This window comes from Sparus aurata, chromosome 3, assembly GCF_900880675.1.
Source record: "Sparus aurata chromosome 3, fSpaAur1.1, whole genome shotgun sequence".
NCBI classification, from domain to species: domain Eukaryota; kingdom Metazoa; phylum Chordata; class Actinopteri; order Spariformes; family Sparidae; genus Sparus; species Sparus aurata.
In genome coordinates, this window is record NC_044189.1 from 5,845,997 (window position 1) to 5,871,605 (window position 25,609).

General features: G+C 40.6%; 2 protein-coding genes across 2 annotated transcripts; both read left to right on the top strand.

The window, feature by feature from the left end:
* The first annotated feature begins 8,106 nt into the window (after positions 1-8,106).
* tapbp.1 (TAP binding protein (tapasin), tandem duplicate 1) lies at positions 8,107-14,363 on the top strand. The gene is made up of 8 exons (XM_030409565.1): positions 8,107-8,474; positions 9,557-9,748; positions 11,364-11,612; positions 11,718-12,077; positions 12,208-12,531; positions 13,024-13,125; positions 13,397-13,425; positions 13,583-14,363. The coding sequence occupies exons 1-8, from the start codon at positions 8,414-8,416 to the stop codon at positions 13,592-13,594; spliced, it is 1,329 nt and encodes a 442-aa protein (XP_030265425.1). The 5' UTR covers positions 8,107-8,413; the 3' UTR covers positions 13,595-14,363.
* A 687-nt stretch (positions 14,364-15,050) lies between these two features.
* On the top strand, positions 15,051-24,911 carry daxx (death-domain associated protein). The gene is made up of 11 exons (XM_030412849.1): positions 15,051-15,402; positions 16,443-16,699; positions 16,906-17,370; positions 17,579-17,710; positions 17,818-17,934; positions 18,645-18,876; positions 19,297-19,466; positions 19,796-19,955; positions 20,648-21,185; positions 21,824-21,959; positions 22,118-24,911. The coding sequence occupies exons 2-11, from the start codon at positions 16,460-16,462 to the stop codon at positions 22,175-22,177; spliced, it is 2,250 nt and encodes a 749-aa protein (XP_030268709.1). The 5' UTR covers positions 15,051-15,402; positions 16,443-16,459; the 3' UTR covers positions 22,178-24,911.
* The last annotated feature ends 698 nt before the right edge of the window (positions 24,912-25,609 follow it).

A 25,609-nucleotide genomic window follows, 5' to 3' on the forward strand; every position in this document is an offset into this window, starting at 1 on the left:
TCCGCTTTACTTTCGTTCCCCCTACATTAACATTGTCTTTCACATGTTCACAACAACAGCTGGTTATTGCCGACATTAATAAAATAATGTGTAAAATGAAACACTCATTTAAATAACAGGTGTGGACCATGAATAAACAAAAATAACTTAATGTCCTCAGATTAAGGTGTATCACATATACATAAGACTAATGGAAAACTAATAGCATTTTAACTGGCATACAAGCAGGAAAGACACCTAAAATAACACCTGAACAGGCCTAACGTTAACTTTCCAAATGTCCCTGACAGTGTTGGGCACGTTACTTTTAAAAGTAATTCATTATAGTAATAGAATTACTCCACTATAAAAGTAATTAGTTACAAGGAAAAGTAACTATTGCGTTACTTTTATTTCTTAGCCCTTTTGAGCTCGGCAGTCATTTTAGCGTACTCGGCATCTACATATGTATTCAGAAAATGTATTTCTGCATGGCAGACCGGCTCCTGCTCTCCCCGATATTTTGCCAGTGAGGCTCTGAAGGAGTCTGAGTCAACTGTTGATAACGGGAGCAAGTTCTCAACAACATACCTGTCTATCACTGCATTCAGTTCAGTCTGTGTCACAAGTTTTTGTGAAGCTGTTAGCGGAGCTCACCTTAGCCACACCTGGCCTGCCGTCATCATCAACAGCGTCAGCAATGGAGTTTTTGGCCAGTGTTAGTTTTGTGGAAGCGTGTGCCACTGAGAGATGCTTCATTAGATCAGACAACGGACGTGGACAAAGGAGATTAAAGTAGTGTCTGTACTTCCACTTTAAAAAACGTTAACTTTCCCTCCGGACTCGCCATTGCTGCAGTTCACCTCTGCAAGTTTGTGTGTATGAGGCTGCTGTGTGGTTTGTGTGTAAACAGAACATTGCCACTAATTGGCTTAAGAACTCTCACTCAACCTTAGAGAGCCAATCACCATCACTTATGTGGTTGCCTCGCCCCTCCCTCCTCCCTCACCGGAGGAAAATAAACCAGCTCTGCAGCTCAGGGGTCCGTTTCACAAAGCAGGTTTAGTGAAAACTCTGAGTCTGTTAACCCTGAAATGAGGGAAACTCTGAGTTTTCCGTTTCACAAAGGGAGGTAACTCAAACCAGAGAAAGAGGGGTAACTCCAGCCTGTTTCACAGAGAGAGGTAACTTAAGCTCTCGGTCAGTTACCATGGTAACATACTCTCTGAAACTAACCTGAGGCCTGTACTGCGAAGGGGGCTCAACATAGCCAGGCTTTGTGCTCATGATGCAGCTCAACAAAGCCCCAAGTCCCCAAACAGAGTTAAACGGTACTGCGATGGTGGTTATCAACTTTCTTTGTCAAGTCCGGTTCTCTGCTTTGTGCTCTGCGCGCGTACATGTAAAAGGGGGCGTTTGACGTCATATTATTCTACTTCCGTGCGAAAATGGATCGATCCCGGGCCACATATTTTACTCAAGATGAGCAGATTCTTATTATGCAGGACTATGAAGAATTCAAGGACACAATCACGGCAAAAAGTAACACTGTCGCCGCCAGTAGAGCGAGGGAGGGCTGCTGGCAGAAAATAGCTGACCGTGTAAATGCGTAAGTTAACAATGATTAATATTAAGATAAATATTATATTAAGCCCTTAGTGCTTTAATTTCTGAAAGCTCAACATTGTGCAACTTTTACATATTAACCCTCATCCATTTAAAAAATAAATACACTGAAGTAACAACTATCTTTTTTCATTTTTGAATGATGTCTATATTGTTTTCACATTTTACTGATCTCAGTTATAGAATGCGCGTGTGTGTTTTATTGAAAGCGAGGCTGAGTGTGCGTAGGCTCGGTGTTTTTTTTTTTTTTTATTACTGTGTCGGGATGAACAAGCAAATGTAGCGACTGTCCCTGTACAATGACAATAAAGAGCTTCCTGACAGTGAAAATCGCTCAAGCCTGTTAGATTTTGTTTGGGTGTACACTGCCCTACAACGGGTGAAACATTGATCAGTTCATCAGTTTATTCAAGCCACATCAAAGAAATAATTAACTTTGCTCATTATCTGTGACAAATAAATACTAGGTTGGCCTAATTAATATTTCATATTGCATTTTATTAAGATGTGGAAGCAGCAGTCGGACATGGCAGCAAGTTAGAGCCAGATACAAACACATCATTCAAAGTGGTATGTAGCCAAGCTGCCCCATCATTTTGTCAGTGTGGATAACATACTGTTTCCCATTTTATTTTAATATATCACTGTCTTAAGCCAACAGGAAGAAGAATGAAAAGGGGAAGATTTCATTATGCAAGCAAGTAATACTGATGATGTAGAGGGGTATGAAAGTAGCCTACATTACCAGATATTTTATAGAATCCTTCCTTAACAAGCATTGTGCTCAAATGACTTGGGAACACTACAAACACGCAACACGCAGTGTTCTTGCTCAGATTTGCTGCATCACCAACTGAATGTAAAAAGGTTCCCGTGGCAAAAAAAAATGAAGGGCTACACAAACAGTTTGCCTTACAGTGAGCGCACAGCTTCTTCGAGTGGCATTCCTGACACTCGGCTCAATAAGTGAGCAAATGTTCCGTATTCCCTCGGCTGAAAATCTATATCGCTCATAGAGAATTTCATCAGGAAATGCCAGCGGATCAGCGCGATCTCGAAGAAGCCGCTCACATCGTAGTGCTGCCAGAATTATTCTTGCTCCCAGGTCCACCGGGTTCTCAATGAATGGTGACGCCATCTCCGAATGATTTACACAGTGAAACAGCGGCGCTTTTATAGCCGATTTTAAGCTGAAACTCTGAACATAACCTGGTCGGGACCAGGTTATGAGCTAAGCATAAGTTACCATGGTGATCTAGCCGGGTTAAAAGAGAGCCACCTTTGTAGTACAGGGAAGCCTGGCTTTAGACTCAACATACCTCGCTAACCCACTAAACTGGCTTCGCAGTACAGGCCTCTGGTCGGGACCAGGTTTTTCTCAACAAACCTCGAGTTTCTCTCCGTCTCCGCCCTCTTTCAGCCACACACGGTATTTGATTTCCTCATTCATTCAGTCAGCAGGCGAGTTTTGGCGTAGTATAGTTCTCATTGATCATTGCAAAAATCAGTCAGTAGGCCTACATTCAAAGTTATATTAGGTGGCGACTATTTTCACTACCATGGCATGTCCTTTTGATAATGATCCCGTGGATGAAGGTGCAGCATTACTGCGCAGAGAATTAAATATTCGTCGGGAGATGATTATCAGACTGCGCATAGATGTTCTTGCATTTCCAGACAATTCTCTTTTTGAGCGGTACCGTTTCACGTCACAGTCCATCATTTACATACACAACCTAATCCGTCCTTACATTTCCAACATTACCAACCGAAGTCATGCTCTCACAGATGCGGAGATGCAGAGCACTTGAGCAAGGCAACTGTATGCAGAGCGGTCAGAAAAGTGTGCCTCGCCCTGAAACGGCTACTACCCATTTTTATCATTTTCAGCTCCTCTGCCACCGTCAGAGGTGGCGGTGCTGGGCCACCACCCGTCTGTGTTAGTTTAAATAGGCTTAATTATTTAACAGAACATGATATAGATGAGAAGACATTTATGTGTGTGAAAACAGCATTATGTTGGGGATAAAACAACTGTACAGTCACACAGCCACTTAATATTTACTTTACAATGTAAAACATGATCAAAATGAGGTACCCCCATGAGATTATGCCGAGGTCTAATGTTTTTATGTTTCATCTTAAGCTGCAGCCAAGTGCGCTTCTCAGCCGGGGTTGCACCTAAATGAAATAAATTAATAGGCTACCACTCACGCAGTTTCCCCCTGTAATATTATTGTGATTGCAAAGGACTTCATTTAAAATTATGCATTGACCCGAGCACCAATGTTCTCCCACGCCGTCTCCCTCTCTTTTGCTGCTGCAGCGGTTTTACACTTCCTTCTAAAAACGTGCTCAAACTCACCGTATGAGCGCATTAATATTTACATTTCCAGTGGGGTGAAAAACGTAGCCCTCCTCTTCCCCGTTGCCATGGTGACTCGTCGAATCAGGGCTCCATTGATGCTGTCTTTTTATACTTGTGGTGCACGTGCTTAACTCCAGGTGAAACTACTCCGAGTTGATCAAACTAACTCAAATCAGCTGTTCTGGAACCGAAAACTCAGAGTTTCCTATTTCGGAGTAGATCAACTCAGAGTTCAGGGTTAGACTCAGAGTTTGTTGAACCTGCTTTGTGAAATGGACCCCTGGTGGCTGAGAGCCGAGTCGGATGACAACAGCTTCAATGATCAGCTTCAGTTTGTAACGCGCCACATTTAATAGTCGGTAACGGTAACGGCGTTGTAACGATGGAAATAGTAATTAGATTAGCCGTTACTGAAAAAAAGTAACGCCGTTAGTAACAACGTTTATTCTAACGCCGTTATTCCCAACACTGGTCCCTGATAAATTTAAGGTGAAGTATTGACACACGTCGACTCAGCTATTTATTGATTATTCAGTTATGCTGCTATCGTCCGAAGTAAGCTAGCAAGCTAACTCTCTGCTCCAACAACGATAACTACAATGCATTAAACTTTTAATGTAATTCAATTCATCACATTGATGTTACTGTACCTCTATCTTCTTAACATTTTTCTTCCTCTTCATTCCTTCTTTTCCTTCACTGGGTGCCGGATAGTTTCAGTCGTTTGGATGTTGTGGTTCTCTGGGTCTTGGGGTCGGGGTCCGGTCAGATTCAGGAAGCTCGCCTCTCGACTGCCCCCCTCACAGAGGACAGGTACAGTGCACTGAGCCAGGAACGAGAGAAAAAGCCTCTCCATTATTTAATAGTCTTTGCTATGAAGTTATATTGCTGTGGGCTGATATAATATTAACGGGTAATAACTAACTAATTACTATTTCCACCGTTACAACGCCGTTACCGTTACTGACTATTAAATGTGGCGCGTTACAAACTGAAGCTGATCATTGAAGTTGTCATCCGACTCGGCTCTCAGCCACCAGAGCTGCACAGCTGTTTTATTTTATTCTTTTTTTTAGCTTGGAAAATTTGAATGATGAAGAAAGTACGAGAAAATACGTATATCTGTATATTTGTAAGAGCTAAGCCAACACCTATAGCTGCTGAGTTGCTTCCCGCCGGATGATTTAGTTGACGCACTAATTAACTCGCTTCTGATGGATCCACGCTTTGACACAGTTTCTGTCTTGAACACTTTATCCATTTATTGTCCATTATATGTGTTCTTTCAATTAACAAACTTAAAACATTTCCTTTGTAAACAAAACAAAAATAACTTAAACCCAGCAACTTGTCTCAGCTTCAGCCACAGCGTGAGCGACAGCGGTCAAAAACTGTTTACCTGTCTGGGTGGAAACACCTGCCCCGGCAAAAGGTTGGTTCCCATTTATAACATTGGAGCCAATTACAAACAGCAACATCTGATAACATCAATTACAAAGCAAATAATATTATGGCTCCTACAGTCCCTTAATCTGGATTTGCACCAAAAATAAGACAACAGTGGAGTCCAAAGTTTGAAGTTTTGAGGCAAAAATTATTCTAATGTAGATAATCAGACCTTTATCAGTGCTGTGGTGGAAATGAAGAAATAATTCAATCAAATAAATTTGGGCTATAGCATAAAAATACAAAACATTTATGGAGAATATATCATTAAGATTATAATTACCAATAATTATTTGGTGTTACTTACATAAGGCCACATAAACTGAGAGTGAACAGGACTATATAACATTATAGTGATATGTAATGAGAGAGTAGAGTTTCCACCACCAGTATGTTAGATAGAGAACATTATCAGCTCCCTATCATTGGATTTAAACTAAAATGCACACTAAACCTGGGATATGTGCAGCGTCACCAGCTTAACTGAGGTGAAGTAATTTTGTCTCTCTCAATATTTATAAAATCTCACAGTCATTTGGCTTTTAAATCTGTTAATTTATCAATGAAGGTTCCCATCTCACTTCATTTTCTCCCAGCAGAATGAGGCATTAAGTTCTGACTGCAATGTCAGCAAAAATCTTTTTTTTATACATATATTAGAAAGGATTCTTTTTGGTGCGCTGAAAAACAGAAAAGCTCTGCAAGATATACTGCTGTTAATAATGTTCCTGAACAACATTCGAACAGTATGACATCTATGCAAATGTAACTCAGAGCAAGCTATCAGTGTGGCACACCCTTCACTCTGACGACAGTGTGCTGCCATGTTTGTTTCTGTTTTTGTTGTTTCTCTGACATGGAGGTCTCTGCAATGCAAACTGTTACCGCGAGCTTTTGGTCTCTGAGATAACAAACACTCACTAATGTTCGGGCGGAGATATATAAATATTAAGAAAACATTTGCCGAATGAAAAAGGAGTACTAAATAGTTCAAAATATATTATATACAGCGTTTTACATAATTTATACAGTTTCATCTACCGCAACTTTTTTGAAAAAAAGTGAGAACTTTTTCCACATGGCTCTCCTAATGAGTAACTTAAGCGAGTTACCGTTCACTGGATTTGTTGAATTTCATGTTTGGCATTAATAGGTTATACCGCTTTATATATTTTGTTTAAATAGGGAAATGAGTCGAAACACTGTTCAAACCGCTGCGGAGAGGTATGTCGCACTTCAGACACGGAAACAGAGACAGGCTTGCAGCGATGCCGGCAAAAACTGATATTTTTACAATGAAAGAAACATTTTAATGGTTCTTATTTAATGCCGATTTTACAAGAAGGCACTGGTTATTTAAATTGTGCCATAGCCTTATCACAAAGTCAGTTAAGTTTCTCCTCACGATGCAACAATTCGTAAAATCAGCTACTTATAAGGGAGTCTGGGATGATGACGTCACTTAACGAGACTTGCATGGTCATTGTCACTGTCATTCAGTGAGAATGTAGTGCGTATTTCCTCTGCAAAACAAGTTGGTTTTAACCTGTTTTTTATCTGAACACTCGTCACATTGAATAACTCATTTTAATAGTATATATATAATTCATTATTATTCATACCACGCATCCCGAACCCTGTGCTTTAGTGTGACAATCATTCTAATCCACCAAACAGAAATGTAACGTTTAGAAAGGGAGCAATAAAGAGAGTCATATGTTTTCATTTGTTGCTATTATAAAACCACAGAAAGGGTTTATACAGGGATAGAATGCTTTATTTGTTATAACAGGAAGAAGCAGAGGTCACACTTGACCCTGTCCATTATCAACTTGATAAACTTTTTTCTGTCTCTTCCAAACATCCGCTCCTGTTTCTGGCATGAAGTTGATCGACAAACTGTATCTGGTATAAACTGCGTGGCTGTAAACGCCTCAGCAGCAGAGATGATATCTGCCTTTTCAGGAGTCTAATATAGAGTTAGAGCTCCTCCACTGGACAGAAACACAAACATCCATCTGTGCTGTTTCTGGGAAATCACTTGATGAGTCTGTTAGGTTTCGTTTTGGTGTAAATGACTCAGGAGATCTGGCATGATCTGCATTTTCTGGCGCACAAAGGCAGGAGGAGGAAGAAGAAGTTATTCAGTGATCTGTCTCTAATGTGTACTTCTTGTTTTGCCACATTCTTCTGCTGCTAATGAAAATATGTGCTGCAGAAAAAACAAAGATGAACATCAGTGAAAACTGCATTTTAGAAGTTAACTTATTGGTTGAATATACAGTGTTGAACAGAAATTAGGTATCATAAAAACGAAATCTGCATCTTAAAAACACATAAAAACACGCTGCTAACATCTGGATATAAGGGACAATGGTTTATTTGTGCAGGTCTATTAATAGTTTCCGCCTCTCTTGTCCTCATCTGACCTCTGTCCCTGCATAAACTTGCAGCTTTGCATGCCCATTTGCTTCACAACAATCTCCTTTTTCTTCGTAAAATAATTAAAGCTGCACACTGACAAATGTGCACATACTCTAACCACACGTAGTTATGATAAAATGTTAGTTGCAGGATATTCATTTTGCTGATTAACAGCCCACGTAAGCAAAGAAAGGACATACACTCGAGAGTAGAAGGTGGATTATTGCTTATCATAGAGCGCCATCTACCTGTGAAACATGAGAACTACTTATTGAACACTTGGCACGATTTAAAGCTGATTTGTCTTGACGTTTCTAGTCAGTTTTAAGTATAACTTCATATTTCTGTGTTTGACGTCGCACAGGGTTGGTTTTACGCGGTTTTATTGTGAAATTACGGCCGGATATTTTATTTTTTCCCCCTTGGCTCGCTTGAAGAGCTCGGTGTAGGCAAAAGTGAAAGTAAAATGAGCACGGAGTCGAAGGGGGAAAACCAGACAACTAAACTCGTCTTTGTCCGAGAGAAAACAGATAAAAGTCACATCTGAGAGCAGAGAGAAGATATTTAATCATGACGGACTTCTCTACAATCTACAAACTGTCTCTGGTCACAGTTTTCGGCCTCGTTCAAGGTAACGTCACGATATTATCTGTCGGTTTTTAAAAAGATGTCTGTCACTTTCTGTCTGTGTGGCGTCGTCCTGGTCGAATACACGTATTAACAGTATTTATATATCTGCAGCATGTTTGTACGGCTGGATGCGTTTTCTCGTGTAATGACGCAACCTGTAATGTTAGTGTGCATTTCGTTAATTGCAGCAGATTTGTACTATATTACTTAAAAGACCATCTGTAGACACCAACAAGTCACTGACGGTGTGCTGTCTGCCATAATTTGACAATGTACTATTACAGTGTGCGTAACGACTCCTAGTTAAACTGTACATTTCATGGTTTTTAAAGTGAAGTTAAAGTGAAAGTATATGCGCCGAATTCAGCACAAGATCCAGTAAAGTACTGAAATGACGAAATTAACTTGCTATTAATCACATACATTTAAGTTGAGCATAGATAACATTAAATTACAGTATGTTTCTAAACGGAGTTTGGTGTGAAGGCTCAGTGGACTAGCGCCCTCTCGTGGCTGGAACTGTTACACCTGGTGGATCACGAAAGAGCATCACAGGGGACAAAAATCCAAAACACATAATAATACAACGATTAAAAAACAAAACAGAAAGAGTAGGCTGAACTTTCCTCGGATAAAACCGCCTGTTTTGTCAGAAAACTTGAGTCATGTCATGAGAAAGAATGAGAATAAACTGAATGCAATACACTGAAACACTGAGAGAAACAGTCTGTCTCATCCTAAATGGTTATAAATTATCTAAAAGATAAACCAAAAGTTGTGTATTATTTCTTGTCCTGTCGAGGTTTAATTCCTTCAAGGCATTATGTAACATGTGACACTCGATGCAAGTCATAATTCATTTTGAATTCATGATATTCTATAACAGTTTTTGGAAATGCGCTAGACACATTCTGTAGCAATTGGCAATTATTATCGGAATTTCAGAGGATCTCCAATAAAGAATTGTGAATCAATGTGAACTATAAAACAAGAACATAGTGTCATAGTACTAGGATGCTCCTGTGTCACAGTATTTTTTTTTTTTAATTATTGTATTTTAATTGTTCTCTGTGTTGTCTGAAGCCTGCAGCAGCAGCTGTCCGGTGTTGGAGTGCTGGTTTGTGCAGGAGAAAGCGGGACGAGGAGGAGGTTTAACTGCAGCTACGAGCCAGGAGAAATCCCTGCTTCACATCAGAACAGACGCACACAGCCGCAGTGCAGGTTCACAGAAGGTCCCAGCTGACATCAACCCTGACAGAGTCTACTTTGTTACAGGTTAGGTCAAAATGACACTCTGAACAGCATGTATAATGTTTATTTAGGTGTGTTTGATGATTAGTGTGCACAGAGCTTCCTGTATATACAGGATATATTTTTGTATGTGTGCTTGTGTGTGGGTCCATGCAAGGTGCAAGCTTCAGTTTGATTTTCTATTTTATACAGGATTGTACTATGAAATCTAGTAGTAACCCCCTCCATGCTACACACAGGACATGTCTATGACAGATATTCAAATTAGGGTCCGATCACTGCTGGATTTTTGGGGCAGATGCTAATGCAGATATTTGGATGTAAAATAATTCTGATATCAATATGTATATTCTGTTATACACAGAATATTTACATAAACACACATTTATGCAATTATCCCTGAAATGTGGTTAACAAAAATTTGTGAAAAAAATGTATTTATGTGATGGTGGCAGAATATTTAAAGTTTGACAATAAACTGTATTGTCCAAAATTACATTATGGCACTGGAATGATGAACTTCACTGGAAATAAGATAATTATAAATTACCCCAGGCACAAAAAAATGTTTTCATGTCAATTGAAGTAGAATTAATTTATAAAAGCATTTAATAGATACGTATACAAATGCGGCACGTGTGGTTTCTGTAGCCGGAAAATCAGACTGATTACCACTTTGTTTCATTTAATTATTTTTATTACTGAAAGAAATCTTAGGTGTAAGAAAAAAATTCAGATGTCTGTATTCTCTGCATCCTCCGAAATCTCCAGATTGGTCAGTTCAGCATGCTGTCATAGTTGCATTGTAAGATGTATCCTCCTGTCTGTGTTGTGACATATTAATAATCAGTCGGGGGGGTGTGCGGACGCTCGTCACTGTCAGTCCGGGGGGGGGGGGGGGGGGGGGACGGACGCTCGATCGATCATCGCCGTCAGCCGGGGGCTCGTCGCCGTCAACCGGGGGACGGACGGACGGACGGACGGACGCTCGTCACCGTCAACCGCGGCAGCCCACAAACACCCGCTATAAAGCAGCTAACATTGTTGAGTATAGCGGCGCTGACCTAGCCGTATAGCGGCGCAGCGCCGTTGTTCCACCGTCTGGGGAGAACCCTGATTAATTAGTGTAGGTACCACCTATAGTATTTTGTGTCACATCCGGGGAGGAGTTAGGTGGGTGGTACGTCAACAGAGTAGTAAAATCAGCTGTTCTTCACCTGTTTAATGAATGAATGAACTGAGAGGGTGAAGGGGGAAAGGTCCTACTTTGCTGACCGCTAAAGTACATTGGTTTTGGATATTTTTTGTTTTTTCTTTCACTGTCTGTGTTTTTAGCCTTAATAAATATCTGATTCGGCATTCCTCTGGAGCTTAGTTTTTATTTTACGGAAGCGCGTCCGGCAAGAAAAGTGTTTCCCTCGCTTAGCCTCTCGGCGACCACTATTGTTCCACCTATAGTCGCCTAACAATTAGTGTTGTTTGTTATGGACAGTATTTGGGAGTGGTTTTTTTCCGAATTTGGACGGATCTATCTTGTGTTTTTGCAGACAGGCCTAATGTTTATCTCTCCATCCTCACCCTCTTTACATCGAGCCACCTTTCCTTTGTCACTGACAGAGTTTGACTCCTCTCTCCTCAGACCCAGCTGCGACTCTCTGCCACAGCTCTCTGAACCCTCCCAGAGGTTCTGTCAACAAGCCCCAGTGTGAGATCAACCCCTTCCTGCCGCAGCCCTCCAGCCTCAAATGGGCTGCTCCACTCACAGACTCTGCCCTCAGTCCCGTCTACCTGCAAGCTGATTGGTTTTCAACTTCCTATCAGGGCCTCAAAAAACAGCTGACGGTTTCCAGTATCACGCGTGCTCCCACGGCATCCAAGGAGCACGATGGTAAATACTGATGTCACAGAAAAATAGTTGAATCGATGACCTTTATGAGCGAATTACGTCTGAACTCAGTCTGTGGTTGTCCGACTGTCTCCTCTGTTTCCTCAGTGATCCTGACTGTGAGCAGTAAAACGGTCTCGGTAAAAGCCAGACTTGGTGAACCAGTGCTGCTGGACTGCAACTTCTGGGTCGACCCCACCTCACCTCTGTCCGGGTCGGGTTTTGCCGTAGAGTGGCGCTATCAGTTCAGAGGCGACGGACGATTGGTTCTGGCTTACGACGGCAAGACGGACCGCTTGGCCGACGCGCAGGAGGAAGGGGCCACGCTGGACTTTGAGAGTCTGCACGAGAAGGGAAACGCATCCCTGATCCTGCAGGAGGCCAAAGTGCGTCACTCCGGGCTGTATATCTGTACCACGTATCTGCCGTACCTTGTGGCTCAGGTGGCGATGGAGCTTGAGATTGTTGGTAGGGGGAAATCTATTTACAGTCGAACAGCACTGAAGTAAACTATTCAGTTGGAAAATCAAGAGCACCAGATTATTCTTATTAACTCTCTCTCATTATCTCCCTCTTTTCTTTGCTCCCTTCTACCCAGAACCTCCATCCCTCTCCATCTACCCGTCCCCTCTGCCCCTCGCTGTTCCCGGCCAGACTTTGACCGTCCAGTGTGAGGCGTCCGGCTTCGCCCCCCTCTCCCTGGAGCTGAGCTGGGAGTTGAAAGGTGCTGACGGGAGCTCCAGGCCTCTGGGATCAGGCAGCATTAGCGGCCACAAGCAGGCGTGGGATGGAACCTACAGCCAGACCACCCGGCTTGAACTCGACACCACCGCCCTGGACCTGGGCAGAGGCGGGGAGCTGATCTGTGTGGCTGCCCATCTTGGAGGCACACGACAGGCCAGCGTGACCCTCAATGTCATAGGTAATGTGGAATAACTTCTAGCTATTTATCAAATTCTATTGACAACATTACTAATAGAAAGATGTTTTTTAAATGTGATTACACTTTATAATTTGAGCAAAACCCTTTCAAATTTTGCACCCTTAAAAGATACTGAACTTTGTTTTCCTGGGAATGTCTCTAGCTGCTTAGATATCCAGTTATGTAAACTCTTTGCAGAGATCATATCACTGACCCCTGCATTCAGCTACATGTGATACTTGAGCTGCTTACAATACATGACACCAGCAGTCACGAGCTCAGTACCATTGTTTCAAGTCACCATTTAAGATTGGGACATTTGCAGTAAAGTGACTGGTTCTCATTGAGCTAGATGTTTGTAATTGTATTCTATGGGACAGTAAAAATGGACTTAAAGGTTAAAATATTATTTTCATTAAACTGGACGATAGATATGCTCGTCAGATAAATGAGAATCAACCAATACTTGAATTCTGTCTTCTGTTTTTTCAGGATTCAGCGCTCCCTCCATCGAGGACTCGATGGCGATGGTCGGCGTGGCACTAGTGCTCTACGGTCTCATCAAGTTCGTCTCTTGGACCGTCACCAGCTCAGGTAGCAAATATTCCAGAAACATTGTAAACTGACAGTAATAATAATTATTTACTTTGCTGCACCAATTCAATAATTTGAAGATACAAGAAGACTTGGTGCTATCTTGATACAACAAAACTAAAACATACTGAAATAGATTTGGCATTATTGAATTAAAGTTAAAATAATACAGTATACAAGACAGCGTATGGGATGAATGTTGTTGATGCGGTAATATATTTTAATTTGATTTCTGTTAGTGACTTTTTGTCTTTTATGTTACTGTACATAGGCTCAGATGAGGCTGCTACAAAAGACAAGGTGAGGCCACTTTTTCAAACACTGATGCACAAAAAGTATAATTCTGATTGTCTTTACATAAGTGTGCTACTTGTATGTATGTTACAACCTTGGAGCTGCTCCTGGGTGTTTTCCATGTCTCCTCTGAATATTAACTTTCAACTTCTTCCACTTACAGAAAGACAAGTAAAGAAGATTGAAGTCAACTGCTGGAAGTGCGATACTGATCCAACAAACCTTTCTGTTTTGATATCTTGGATGGGGTTCAAAAGTGATTGTCCACCTATTCATCCAGAAAGCTTTGTCTTTTTTTAAAAACCTAAAGCGTTTTTGTTTTTTTCATAGATTGAGAGAAAAGCTTGCTTGGGATATTCAATGCTGTGTCAGTTGTTAATTTTTTTTTACTATTTTGCACTTACATAAATAATGTTTGGGGATAGATTTACTGTTGTGCTTGGGTACCAGTGATAATTTTCTGAAAAGGGTTTCTGCTCAGTCTAAACATGTGTGTTGTCATATTTCTTTAATCTCCTACTTTAAAGTGATATAGCTGTTATATCATATTGGCCTCCCACTGTTTAAATACTATTTCTTGTTACGTACACTGGAAAAGAGTCAGGAACTTGGAGGAAAGTTAAATTATGATATAAGGCAAACATTTTGTGTAAATAACCGAGGAAAGTAAAGTTAGAATCAGACTAAACTGTCCAAACCCACAAACAGAATTTTTGTAAATACAGAGATTATAATGTGTGTATATTGTGACTTTCTGTGTTAGATTTTTTTTTATAGTGGTATGACGCTCCAACAGCCTGGGCTAATGCAGAAATTAAATGTGAAGGAAATGGTACAAACAGGGCACAAAAATCTACTGAAGGTTAAATTCCAAATTTATATCAAGTTTAAAGATCACAAGTGAAGTCTGGATTTTAAGTGTAATAAACACATTTATTAAAACATGCTGCTCCCAGTCTCCTGTTTATCCATGGTTGTGTCTCTTCAAACATGCTGGTATGACACATTGTTTACACAAAACATGGAAATGCTGACGTGTATATTATGATAGCCAAATGTGGAAAAGTACAAAGAAATAAATATAAGCCCTTCATAATGACCTTCAGAATACTGCAAAGTTTGATTGGTAAAATACAAACTGACTATGCTGGTTTAAACATTTAAGTAAAATCTAATTTTTAAACCCAATAAATTGACATCAATGAGAACGTGCGACTTCCGTTGTCTTTTTCAGAATAAAAGTACGTTGCGCTTGAGCAGTTTTGTTTTTGAATTTTAAGACCTAGATTCCTTATAGATACAAATTAACAAAATGTTATTTAAAGCAGATGTGTTTTTACCCATCCACACACCAGATATTCGTGATGTATGAGATGAATTGATAAAACAAAATTGTTGTGAAAATGGTATGAAGTGCATGAAATCGGCGTTTGATACATTTGTTTATTTATGTAATTCATAGATTTCAATTTAATCTCTGAATTGTAAATTTCATCTGTAGAAAAACAACTTTAACATTGATTTTGAAGAAGAAGAAGAAGAAGAAGAAGAAGAAGAAGAAGAAGAAGCCGACAGCCAACAGACAACCAATAGCTAACGACATTACTAACCGTGCAACCACCTATGAACCAATCAGAGGCCTTGATGTTGATACGACTTGAGCGGGTACACTTTCGATCTCGACTCGACACCATAGCCAAGTTGACGAGCATTGTTTTGGTAAACAGAAAGTCTGCGGGATTAAAAACACGCGTTTCAAGTTTGTCGCGTTTGTCTAACAAGCGATGTAACATAAAAAACAGCATGTGGGCTTTTCTGCGGGCTCGTTGTTTTTGTACTTCGCTCACTTTCTAATCACAAAGCTAACTAGCTACATTCTGCCCAATGCTAATGTTCGCTAACTCGAGCACAGAATTGTAAATATGCGTCGCGGTGGATCGTTATCATCTTTTGTTGTCACGTCTCAAAGGCCATAAACAAGAGGTCGGTATGTGTGAATGTGTGGAATGTGTGACAGTTGAAAGTTTCCTGTTCATACGAGAGCTTTTGTGTCATTCCCATGTGTCATGTAGCTTACTGTGTTAACAAGCTAAGATCACATCTGTTCGGCTTCAGTTAAAGTGTTCGGAAGCGGCCGTTGCTGCCTGACTGTTCATTTTATTTCTCAATCCATGAATATAAGGCTCATGTTTAATGGCAGCTTTGCTTGCACATGAATGAAGGCTCGATGTTAGAGCACCATGGCAAAATTCGCGAATAAATAGCCATGTTTCTGTGTGGTGACGCGCACTATGGTTAAATATGAGAAGGTGTTTAATGTTATTGTTTAATTTGAGCTTAAACTTGTAACTTATCATTTGATTGTGTGAAAAACGGAACAGTATCATGAGTGACAGAGTCGGGGCCAGTCTGAACGGAAATTTACACAAACCTACTATGCATTTGTTTTTATGAAAACAAGGGAACATTATGAATGTCACCTTTGATTATTCCTAATCGTTGTACTATAAAATTACTTATCACACAACTGAAGTCAGGGTTGTCCTAATCAGGATTCCATATAACCTTTCAACAAACCTCTCAACGTAACATGTTTGTTAAAATTCATTTTATTTTGTATTGTGGAAACCTTTCATATTGAAATTACATTTGGTGACGTCAGACTTTATTGAACATGATGTGTCATATCACGTGAGAGTTATTTTTGTTATGCAAGTCTTCTGTCCCTGTTTGCTGCTCCGATCACTGGTACTGTAATAGTGCAAAAACATGTGCTTCAAAAGACAAGCAGCTGCTGGTTTCAACAGGTTTCACAAACAAAAGCAGGCTCGCTAATAGTTATTCTAACTATATTACTGTTGGTAATGAACATTTCACACCACGTTCTACCCTGTTTTGCCTGTTGACCTTCCTTAAAGTGGAAACAAAATATCGTCACTCCTCACGTTCCACCAGAACAGTGTAAATTTCATTATGAAGTTGTCCTGATCAGTATTCTTACTTTCTGTGTTTTCTGAAAGCAGAATTACCAACATTTTGGATGGCGGTGGCTCCCGCCTCGATGGCAGATAAGATCATAGTCCTTGATGATGATGATGAAGAGGAGAGTCCTCAGCCCTCCTGTTCCGCCTCCAAGTCGTCCTCTCAGCAGCGAGCAAAATATGTGTCGCCGCTCAAAGCTCAGCAGCCTGTCCCGACCCACATTACCCAGTCACCTTTCGCCTCAGCGAAGAAAAACGCACATGTTCTTCAGGCAGAGAATCAGAGGTTGTTCGCTGAGGTGAGTTTACACATATGTTTTAATATCTGTTCTAACTGTTTTGCTGTCGTAATTATAACTACATTGACAGTACACTGGCTGTAGACTGGAAAAACTTGATAACAATATGTTGTTGCTATTATTTTCTTCTTCCTTCCTCGCTCTGTGCCCTTCCTCGGTCACCTTGCCTTCTCTTCCTTCCTGTTTTCTTTTTTCCATCTTTACAGTTTGTGGAGCACTGCTCAGCTCTCACCCAGGACTGCCCCGAGGTCTTGACCTTCCTCCAAACGAAGCACTCCAAGGCCTCCCCTGAGTATCTGTCATCCGTGGAGTTCAGGAACACCTTGGGACACTGTTTGACTCGTGCCCAGGCAAACCGTTCCAAAACCTTTGTCTACATCAATGAACTGTGCACTGTGCTGAAGCAGCATGCAGCCAAGAAGAGGCAGATCGTCACCAAAGTTGAGCCTGGGCCTTGTACCTCAACATCAAGCTCTACACCGTCTACCTCTGTTACACTCAAAAGTAAAGACAAGTCTAAAGTTGAGGTGGAAGAGGAGGAGGACGACAGGGTGAAATCGACAGCAGAGGATAAGCAACCATCCACCTCAGGGCTGCAGGAGGGCGAGGAGGAGAGCAACAAAGAGGAACAGCAAGCAGAGAAAAAGGCAAAGAGAGCATCCAGGAAACAGGTTAGTGTTGAACACTAGAAGGTACGACTGAATCGTTTTTGGCTGATGATGATCTCATAATGAGAAAAATCAACTGCTGTTTATTTTGTTTAGAAAATAAATTGTTAGAAAATAAATAACCGGGGTCAAACACCTAAAATTAGCCTAAAAAAAGTAGCCTCTGTATAAGCAAACACATGTTACCCTTCGTGTCTGTTCTACGTCTCAGATAGCGTACCTGGAGAATCTACTGAAGGTCTACAACGAGGAGATCTGCCGCCTGCAGCAGTCGGAGCTCAGTTTAGACGACCTGGGATCTGAAGAATCTTTATACATCCAAGAGCACAAGCTGAAACGCAAGGTCAGGCTGGAGTTGGATATAGTGTGGGGCGGTATAAAATAACCATTATACCAGGTTTTGTAACAGCTATTCACACCTCTTCTGTCTGTCCTCTTCTTATGTTCCAGATGATGAAGATTTATGAAAAGCTGTGTGAACTAAAGGGCTGCAACACACTAACGGGCCGAGTCATCGAGCAGAGGATCCCCTACAGCAGCACGCGTTATCCGGAGATCAACAAGAAGGTGAGCTGGTTGTTACTGGTTTAAATGTTTTCTGAGGTGTCCTGAAAAAAAAAAGTTAAACTGAGTAAAATACTGTTGCTGTAAGTGTGACTGGGTGCACACTGTTCCTTGATATCATGTCCCGACTATCTACCAGGTCGAATCATGAGTACAAAAACATTATTAAGCAGTTGCAGACCTCGATCTTGCATGAACACCAATATTATTACTGTCGGCGGGTTTTGATTCCATTACAACTTTATTTAATTGAGGTTTTCAAAAAATTTAGAGCAGAATACAAAACACAAAATGATAGAACTTCAAAATTAATTGATTTTTATTAGTAACATTTAGAGATGTCTCAGTTATACTTAGATTGATATTGTATAATAACTTTATTTTATATCAGCATAATTATTTTGAAACAGGACCTTTATTTCAACAGGTCAGATACACATTTCTTCAGCTTGGAGTTAAATAAAAGTATTGAATCAGAGTCTGTATCAGATATTGATGTTAAAGAAACCCTTATCATACGTGACATCTCATATTCAAACAGTAGCAGAAGTTGTAGGGGTTTGTCAGTTTATTTGTGACAGAAACAAAGTTAGATGCGACACAAATTCATGGATATAACAGCGTGTCTGGTGTCCGGATATGGACTGTGGTTTTCTTTTGGTATTTCTTCAGACGGGCTTCTGATCCGGGACTGTATTTTCTTTCCTCATCAGATTGAGCGGTTCATCAACAGTCCTGAGGCACACAAGAACCCTCCAGATTACCACGACATCCTCCAGCAGGTGCTGCGCGCAAATGAGCGCCACAAACTGTGCCTGAGCAGAAAACAGCTGAACCAGATCGCCCAGGAGGCTTTCAGGGAGACCGGGAGCCGCATGCAGGAAAGACGCCACCTGGACCTGGTGTACAACTTCGGCTCGCACCTCACTGACACCTACAAAGCTGGTAGGTGAAATGAAATCGTCTGCAAACGAACTGTCTTTACTGTGTTACTTAACCTACATGAGGAAGTTGAGTCATTTATATACAACGATCATACAGTGTATCCATAACAAGATTGATGATTAGTAGAGCTGTCTGTGATTTGGGTATTGATTATTGGATACGTTCAGGTAGTTTTTGAATGTATAAAACATGATTTGTACGTTTTTTTAAATCCAACATGTCACAAAATATTCTCTCTGAAAGGGAAAAAAAAAAAAAGTATGTAATTTAAGTGTGGAGGCTCTGTCTTCCTTCTTTCTCTATCTAACACTAATCAATTGTCCTTCCTTTCTCTTCTTATCCTCACTTGTTCCTTTGCTCTTTTTCATCATTCCCCTCACGTCTCCACCTTTGTCCTTTTTTATCCACCACCCTCTGAAGCTATTGACCCGGCTCTGGTGGACAACTCTCTGCTTCGGAAACTGCGATCAAACAGAGAATTGGGTCTGTCACGTCTGGAGGAGGTCATTACTAAGTATGCCGTGAGGCAAGAGGACACAGAGGAGCAGGAGAGGGCCAAACGACTGGGGAAAAGCAGCAAGGAGAAGGAGGTATGAGAGCATCTGAGGGAGGAGGGAAATCATCACAGGTGTCTTTTTGTTTATGTCAATATGTTAGAGTAGTTTCTTGGATGAGAGATCTTCCTATCGAGACACAGAACAGTGATATTTAAAGTAAGCAGCAATAACACATCCACTGCTAATGGGGGGTTTGGGAAACAGGAAATTAGAATGCAGCATCATTTTTGTTTCCAAGCAAGAAAACTAGAAAGTCTTGGCATTAATCATCTTGGCATTGGCATAGATCCTGTTTCTGAAGGTTCTGTTGTTGCCTTTTCTTTTTCTCGGTCCTGTCTGATCTTCACACGTCTTATTTTCAGGGCCACAAATCAGAAAAGGAAGAAGAAAATAAAGAGGTGAACGGAGTGGCAGAGGTGGAAGAAGAAGAGGTGGAGGAGGAGGAGGAGGATGAAGAGGAAGAATCATCAGACCCAGACATTGAGGAAGAAATCCAGGCCAGCACTCAGCAGGATGGACCAGGTCTGATCAGATATATTAATTCATAGTTTCATGTTTATTTTTTTAATTAGGCTAAGCAATCATGAGACTCACATCTGGATTTGTAAAGCTCGACAGTTCGTTGGTTTTATGACAACTGTCATTTACATTTTTGAAATTCTTCTTTATAAATATATGGGTGTTTCTCAACAACAGCTTGACTTTATCCTAGTGGCCCTTTGCAGGCAAGAGTTTGTCCAGTTCAAATTATTTCACCAACAATAATGATTTCATAGTTCAACAACTTGCTGTCAGAGTTACCTTCGTTACCACGTAGTTGTTTGTATTTGTGCAGTTTTTCCTCTGACACATCAGCACCTGACCGAGGCAACATGTTGGTTTAATTAGTTACTGCCATGGGAATGTACCATGTGATCAATCACAGATCCGGAATCACTCGATCTCTTTATCGATGTAGTTACTAGACGACAATTTAGACAACTCACTTGTGTGTTGTGATGCAATCCGTTTGATTTAACACTGCTGCTCATTCATTATAATAGTAGTTTAAATTTAGTTTGATCATTACCAGTTGGACACGTTTCACAGAGTAGAGTTGAAGTTAGTTTAAAGTTCGACCACCAGGAGCTGTCAGATAAATGCTGTTTCAGACAAGGGTGGCACAGTGGGAGGAGAAAAGGTTTCGTTGCTCTTATTTCTTAATTTTCTTCTAGACGATATTGAGAACGGGGAAGACGACAGTAACGAGGCGAACGGTATCAACAAGGAGGATCAGACAGACGAGGTGTCAGGAAGCGTTTCTGCGGAGGAAAGTGTGAAAGATGAAGACGAGGAACCGATCTCAAGTGGACCCAGTCCTCTTTCTGATGAAAGCAAATCCCTGTTATCACCGCTGTCTGACCTGCCCTCCCCTAGACACAGCCCCAGCCAATCAGAGCCGATGCAGACTGACAACCACACACAGTTATCTAATGGTAACCTCGCAGGATTAGAGGAGCCTGTGGATTCCTCCAATCAAGTTTCAGTCGTGCTGGTAAGCACCAGCGAAGTCACCAAGGATCCCGATGACGGCTCCACTGCAGTAGACAGTAGGGTGGCTCCGCCCCTCTCACCAGCAGTGATTATAGAAAAATGTCACACACAGACGGCGACCAACGGGACATCGCCGCCTCCCAGCCCCAGAACAACCAGGGTGAAGAGGAAGAGAGAGGAAACATCAGGAAATACAAAATGCATAAACACATGTGACAGGTACATTAGGCTTTGTTGGCATGACATTAAGAAAATCTGTCAGAAGATTTTTATCAGTGGATCACTTTGAAACATTTTCATTTTCATAGATGTGACAAAACAAGAAACAAGAGCTTAGAAATCTCAGGGAATTATATATTGTTCAAATAAGACTTGCTGGGCAATATATTGATATTATATCTTTATTGTGATGAGACTAGATATCATTTTACATTTTGTTATATCATGATTATGGCATAAGTGTTTTCTTTTCCTGGTTTTATATGCTGCATTACAGTGACGTGACGTAATTTTCTGTACCAGACTGTTCAACTTGTTCTTATACTTGCCTTTACCCACGTAGTCGTACTATCCACATTACTGATGGTTAATTATCAGAAATGTCATAGTGTTAATATTTTGAGGAATATAATACAATATAGATAAATGTTAAATTCTACTTTTTAACCATGTAATTATTCTCAGTATCACAGCTCATATACATGTGAGTTGTACTCTTAGTAATATTTCTCTGAGTTACTTTTATTAGGAAAGTTGTCAAACCATCTTTTTATTTTTTCGCTTTTTGTTGATTTTCTTCTGCCTCTTTATTTCTCTCCTCACCTCACTCCACGTTCGTCCATCGTCCCTCCCCTCAGTGATATAGATATCCCACTGGAGATGGGTGTTTATAGCTGCAATTCTCCGCAGCAGGCAGAGTCAACACGAGCAGACACGCCAACCCAGGAAATAGTCAGCAGCTCGCAGTCGACGCCGCCTCCCAAAAGAAACAAGGTGGGTGCACGTCAATGAGGATTCAGTGTATGAACAGCTGTTAATGATTGTAGTGACAACTGTCTGCTCTGATTGTTAATATAGTATGTAGATGGACTGACTGGTTTCAGTTCAGTCAAAAGTTTCACATTCTCACCCTCCACTGCTTGTGTTTCCAGGTCAACGTGGCGACCCAGTGTGACCCCGATGAGATCATCGTCCTGTCAGACTCAGAATGACCTTCGACCTCTCTCCGTACCACAGATTGTTCCACCTGTCTCCTGTATTCTAGGATTTCCTGAAAACGCTCCTTTCTGAGGACCGTGCTTGTCTGCTGGCTTGTTAAAATCTTTTTTTTTTTTTTTTTTCAAATTCTTGCTGAATTGAATGTGATTCAAACAGCCACTTACAGGTGTGGAAAAACAGGGAAAATTATGAATTTGGTACATCGTGTTAGTTAATTACATTTTGCCAAACAAAAGCCCAAGTGCTTGTAAAGGACTTAGATACAATTGTTTAAAAGAAAGCTGATTAAACTGGACATTTGTTTTCTGGAAAATCAAGGTTTTGGGAGCCTTCTTCTTCTACAGCTGTGTGCATCACAGCGTACTGCTGATGTAGACGCCGACTGTCTTCTCTCCGTTTGCGGTTCCGGTAATGATCTGAGTCGACTGGGTGATCCAAACTTCTCTTGCCGTGTTTTCTGCCGTTCATTGCTACACGACTAATTGCGGCTGACGTCTGATTGGTTGTAGCATTGAATTAATTTTTTTGCTGCTCTGAACACGGAGCTAAAAATCTTCTCATGGGCTGATTGTCCCCTGACTTGAACTTTTGTTAGTGTGGTGTGTGAAAGAAATCAGTGCCTGAAAACATGAACTGTTGCAAGGAGTTTTGTTTTCTCAGACACTCGACTGGCGAGGGCTGCGTTTGCTCACCGCCAGTTTGTTTACATTTTTATATTGCAATTGCATTTTTTTTCCTAAATCAGAGAGAAGAGGTGGTCTGTACAGAAGGAGCTTTGACGTGACATTGTTTTATTTGCTGTTGCTATTTATGCATTGGATTAGAGAGCTGTGTGGTGGTCTCACGCTGTCAGCGAGACGTGTGGAGACCATCGTTTTCTCCCCTCGTATGTTTTATTAATTAGGTTTATTAATAAGTTTTTATTCAGGTCAATATCTCCTGCAGGATAGCTGAATAGTTTCCAGATAGATGGTTTGATTGAGCAATTGTGACAAACTCTTATGCAAATTTTAATATAATCAGGATGGCAATGTCTATATTTGACTTATTGTCAACAAATCCCATAAAAAGACCAAAATAATTACTACTGTGTTGAACTCATTACAGGCAGCAACATTACAATTATTTGTTGCAAATGATGAAAATTGATTGAGCAGAACCAGATACATCGCCTTTTTTACTCCATGCGTTATTCGTTTTCAATACCTACATTACCCACAATGCTAAGTAGCCACTGGGTGACATCACTAGTCAGTTTATCACAGTTTATTACATGCAGCTTCTCCTGGAGCCACAAAATACTTTATACTTCTTTTCTCACATATGCAGTAGAACTCCCCAAGACACACTTTAATGTGTAAAGTTAGTAGACAGTCCAAAACTTTCGTATTCATCTGTTCCGTGGAGCACATTCTTGTCCACCAACCATTAAAAACACAAATGTTCCTCAAGTGAGTAATAATACGCAGGTGAAGAAACAGGAACAGTTCACCCGAGAACTAAAATCGAGTCATCGATTATCCACACAATCGTATGCTGATGGAAAGTCCGGTTTAGATTTGTAGTCAACATTTCAGCATTCTACTAAACAACTTGATTTTTTAAAGCTAGTAAAGTTAGTTTCAGTCAGCTTGTGTGAGTAGATTATGACTGAATTCTCATTTATGGGTGAACTTTTCCTTTAAAGCGAAACTACATATGTAACCTTTAGTTTTACGTCTACAGTAGAAAGCAACCGGCTCAGATCTGAGAGCAGAGTTAGACGGTTAGAAACTTGTGAGGGACGGACGCACGTCATTTTCCGTTTAGGTGTTTTATATGGGATTTGTTGATATTATGGAAAATATCAGAGCAATAACAGCTTTATCCTTTAAGTAGCCTACAGAACAAAAAATGTTTCCTCATGATGGTGACACGTCTCAAAAGCAAAAGCAAAGAAAGGGAAGTTAAGATTTAAGTTACCTCCTTTTAATGCGTCTCAAACAGGGCGTCACCTTGACAATCATGAGTTGTACCTGTGCCTCTGTCCAGCACGATGACTACATTTATTCACCTCGCCGTGTTCACAAAGCCAACATCAAAACCTTCCACAAGTCCAGATTCTGTGGACATAAAAGCCAATTTTTCCTTTTTCTTTATTTCAACCCAACCTGGCCCAGATCCTCAACACTTGAATCTGACCAGAGTCTTCACAAATTCAGATTTTTTTTTAAAATAATGTCAGCAGGAAATCCAGTTTTATTCTGACACGTGCAATGAATCTCTTTCCTGCAGATAATCACAATGTAGAGTCGTCGGCACTGCTTTTACATTTGTGGATATTCTGTATTTAGAATACAGTTTATTTTCTAGTTCTTGTAGTCAGTGTTGGACAGCGTGGCACTTCAGATATTTCATGATCTGTGTGTTCATGTCCTTTATTAAAACTATGAGTTGTCCGTTTTGTCCTTATGTAATAGAGCACTGGTATTTTGATGGGAAATTTCCCCTTTTTTTCAGTACCAAGCGCTCTCTTTTGTCTGTTTTTTTTCCCCCCCGAGGATTTAACAGCACGGGTGAAATGATATTTTTGGGTAAACAGTCTTTTCAAAGTCACTAGAATGTAGACGTGGAATCGTTGCTACAACCTGTCGGCCTCACTTATGCAGAGGAGTGATCCATTGTTCACTGTGAATTATTTTCTTTTTCATTTTTGATAATAAAATAAATGATAATTTTTTATATACAGTCTCTGTGTTGCTGATTTGGATTTTTTATTTCTTGAACTAAATGTATTGAAGACATTTTCACAGTATGAGAAAAACTAATTTGTTTTTTAACACTTCTCAGCTGATCACGTCGCAGATCAGACCTTGTTTTTTAACAGACAGAACTCAGTCGTAGCTGAAGCGACAGATGCACCGATCACGTTCACCAGATCCTTGTTGATCAGGTATCATCTGATCAGCTCAGTTTTTGGCGCCTTGGCAGAGCCTGTCATGTTTTAAATCAGGATTAAAGAGGGCAGTGGTTTCATATCTGTACTCTTATCAGCAGATATGCTGAGTCGTCGTATCTGGAGAGAAGAAGTTGGATCAGTTTATCTGCAGTTGTAGCATCTTTACCATTTTGCAGTGTTAAAAATCCCCCAAATCCTACTGATTCTACCTTTAAGTGTAATCGTGTTTGACTTATATTAATGACCTGAAACGTCCTTCAGACTTTTTACTTGTTATTGATGCTTAGATTAATTTCCAATACTTGTACTTTGACTTCTTTACTTGAGTTAAAAAGTGAAATCAGTACTTCTACTTCAGTGTGGTGATTATACGTTTTCTTTGTGTGTGAGACACTAGCGGTGATAAAAGTCCTCACATTCTGCGGGCAGATGTGTAAAAATCCTCCGACAGAAAATATGTTCTCTTGCTTATATGTTTTTCAGGATG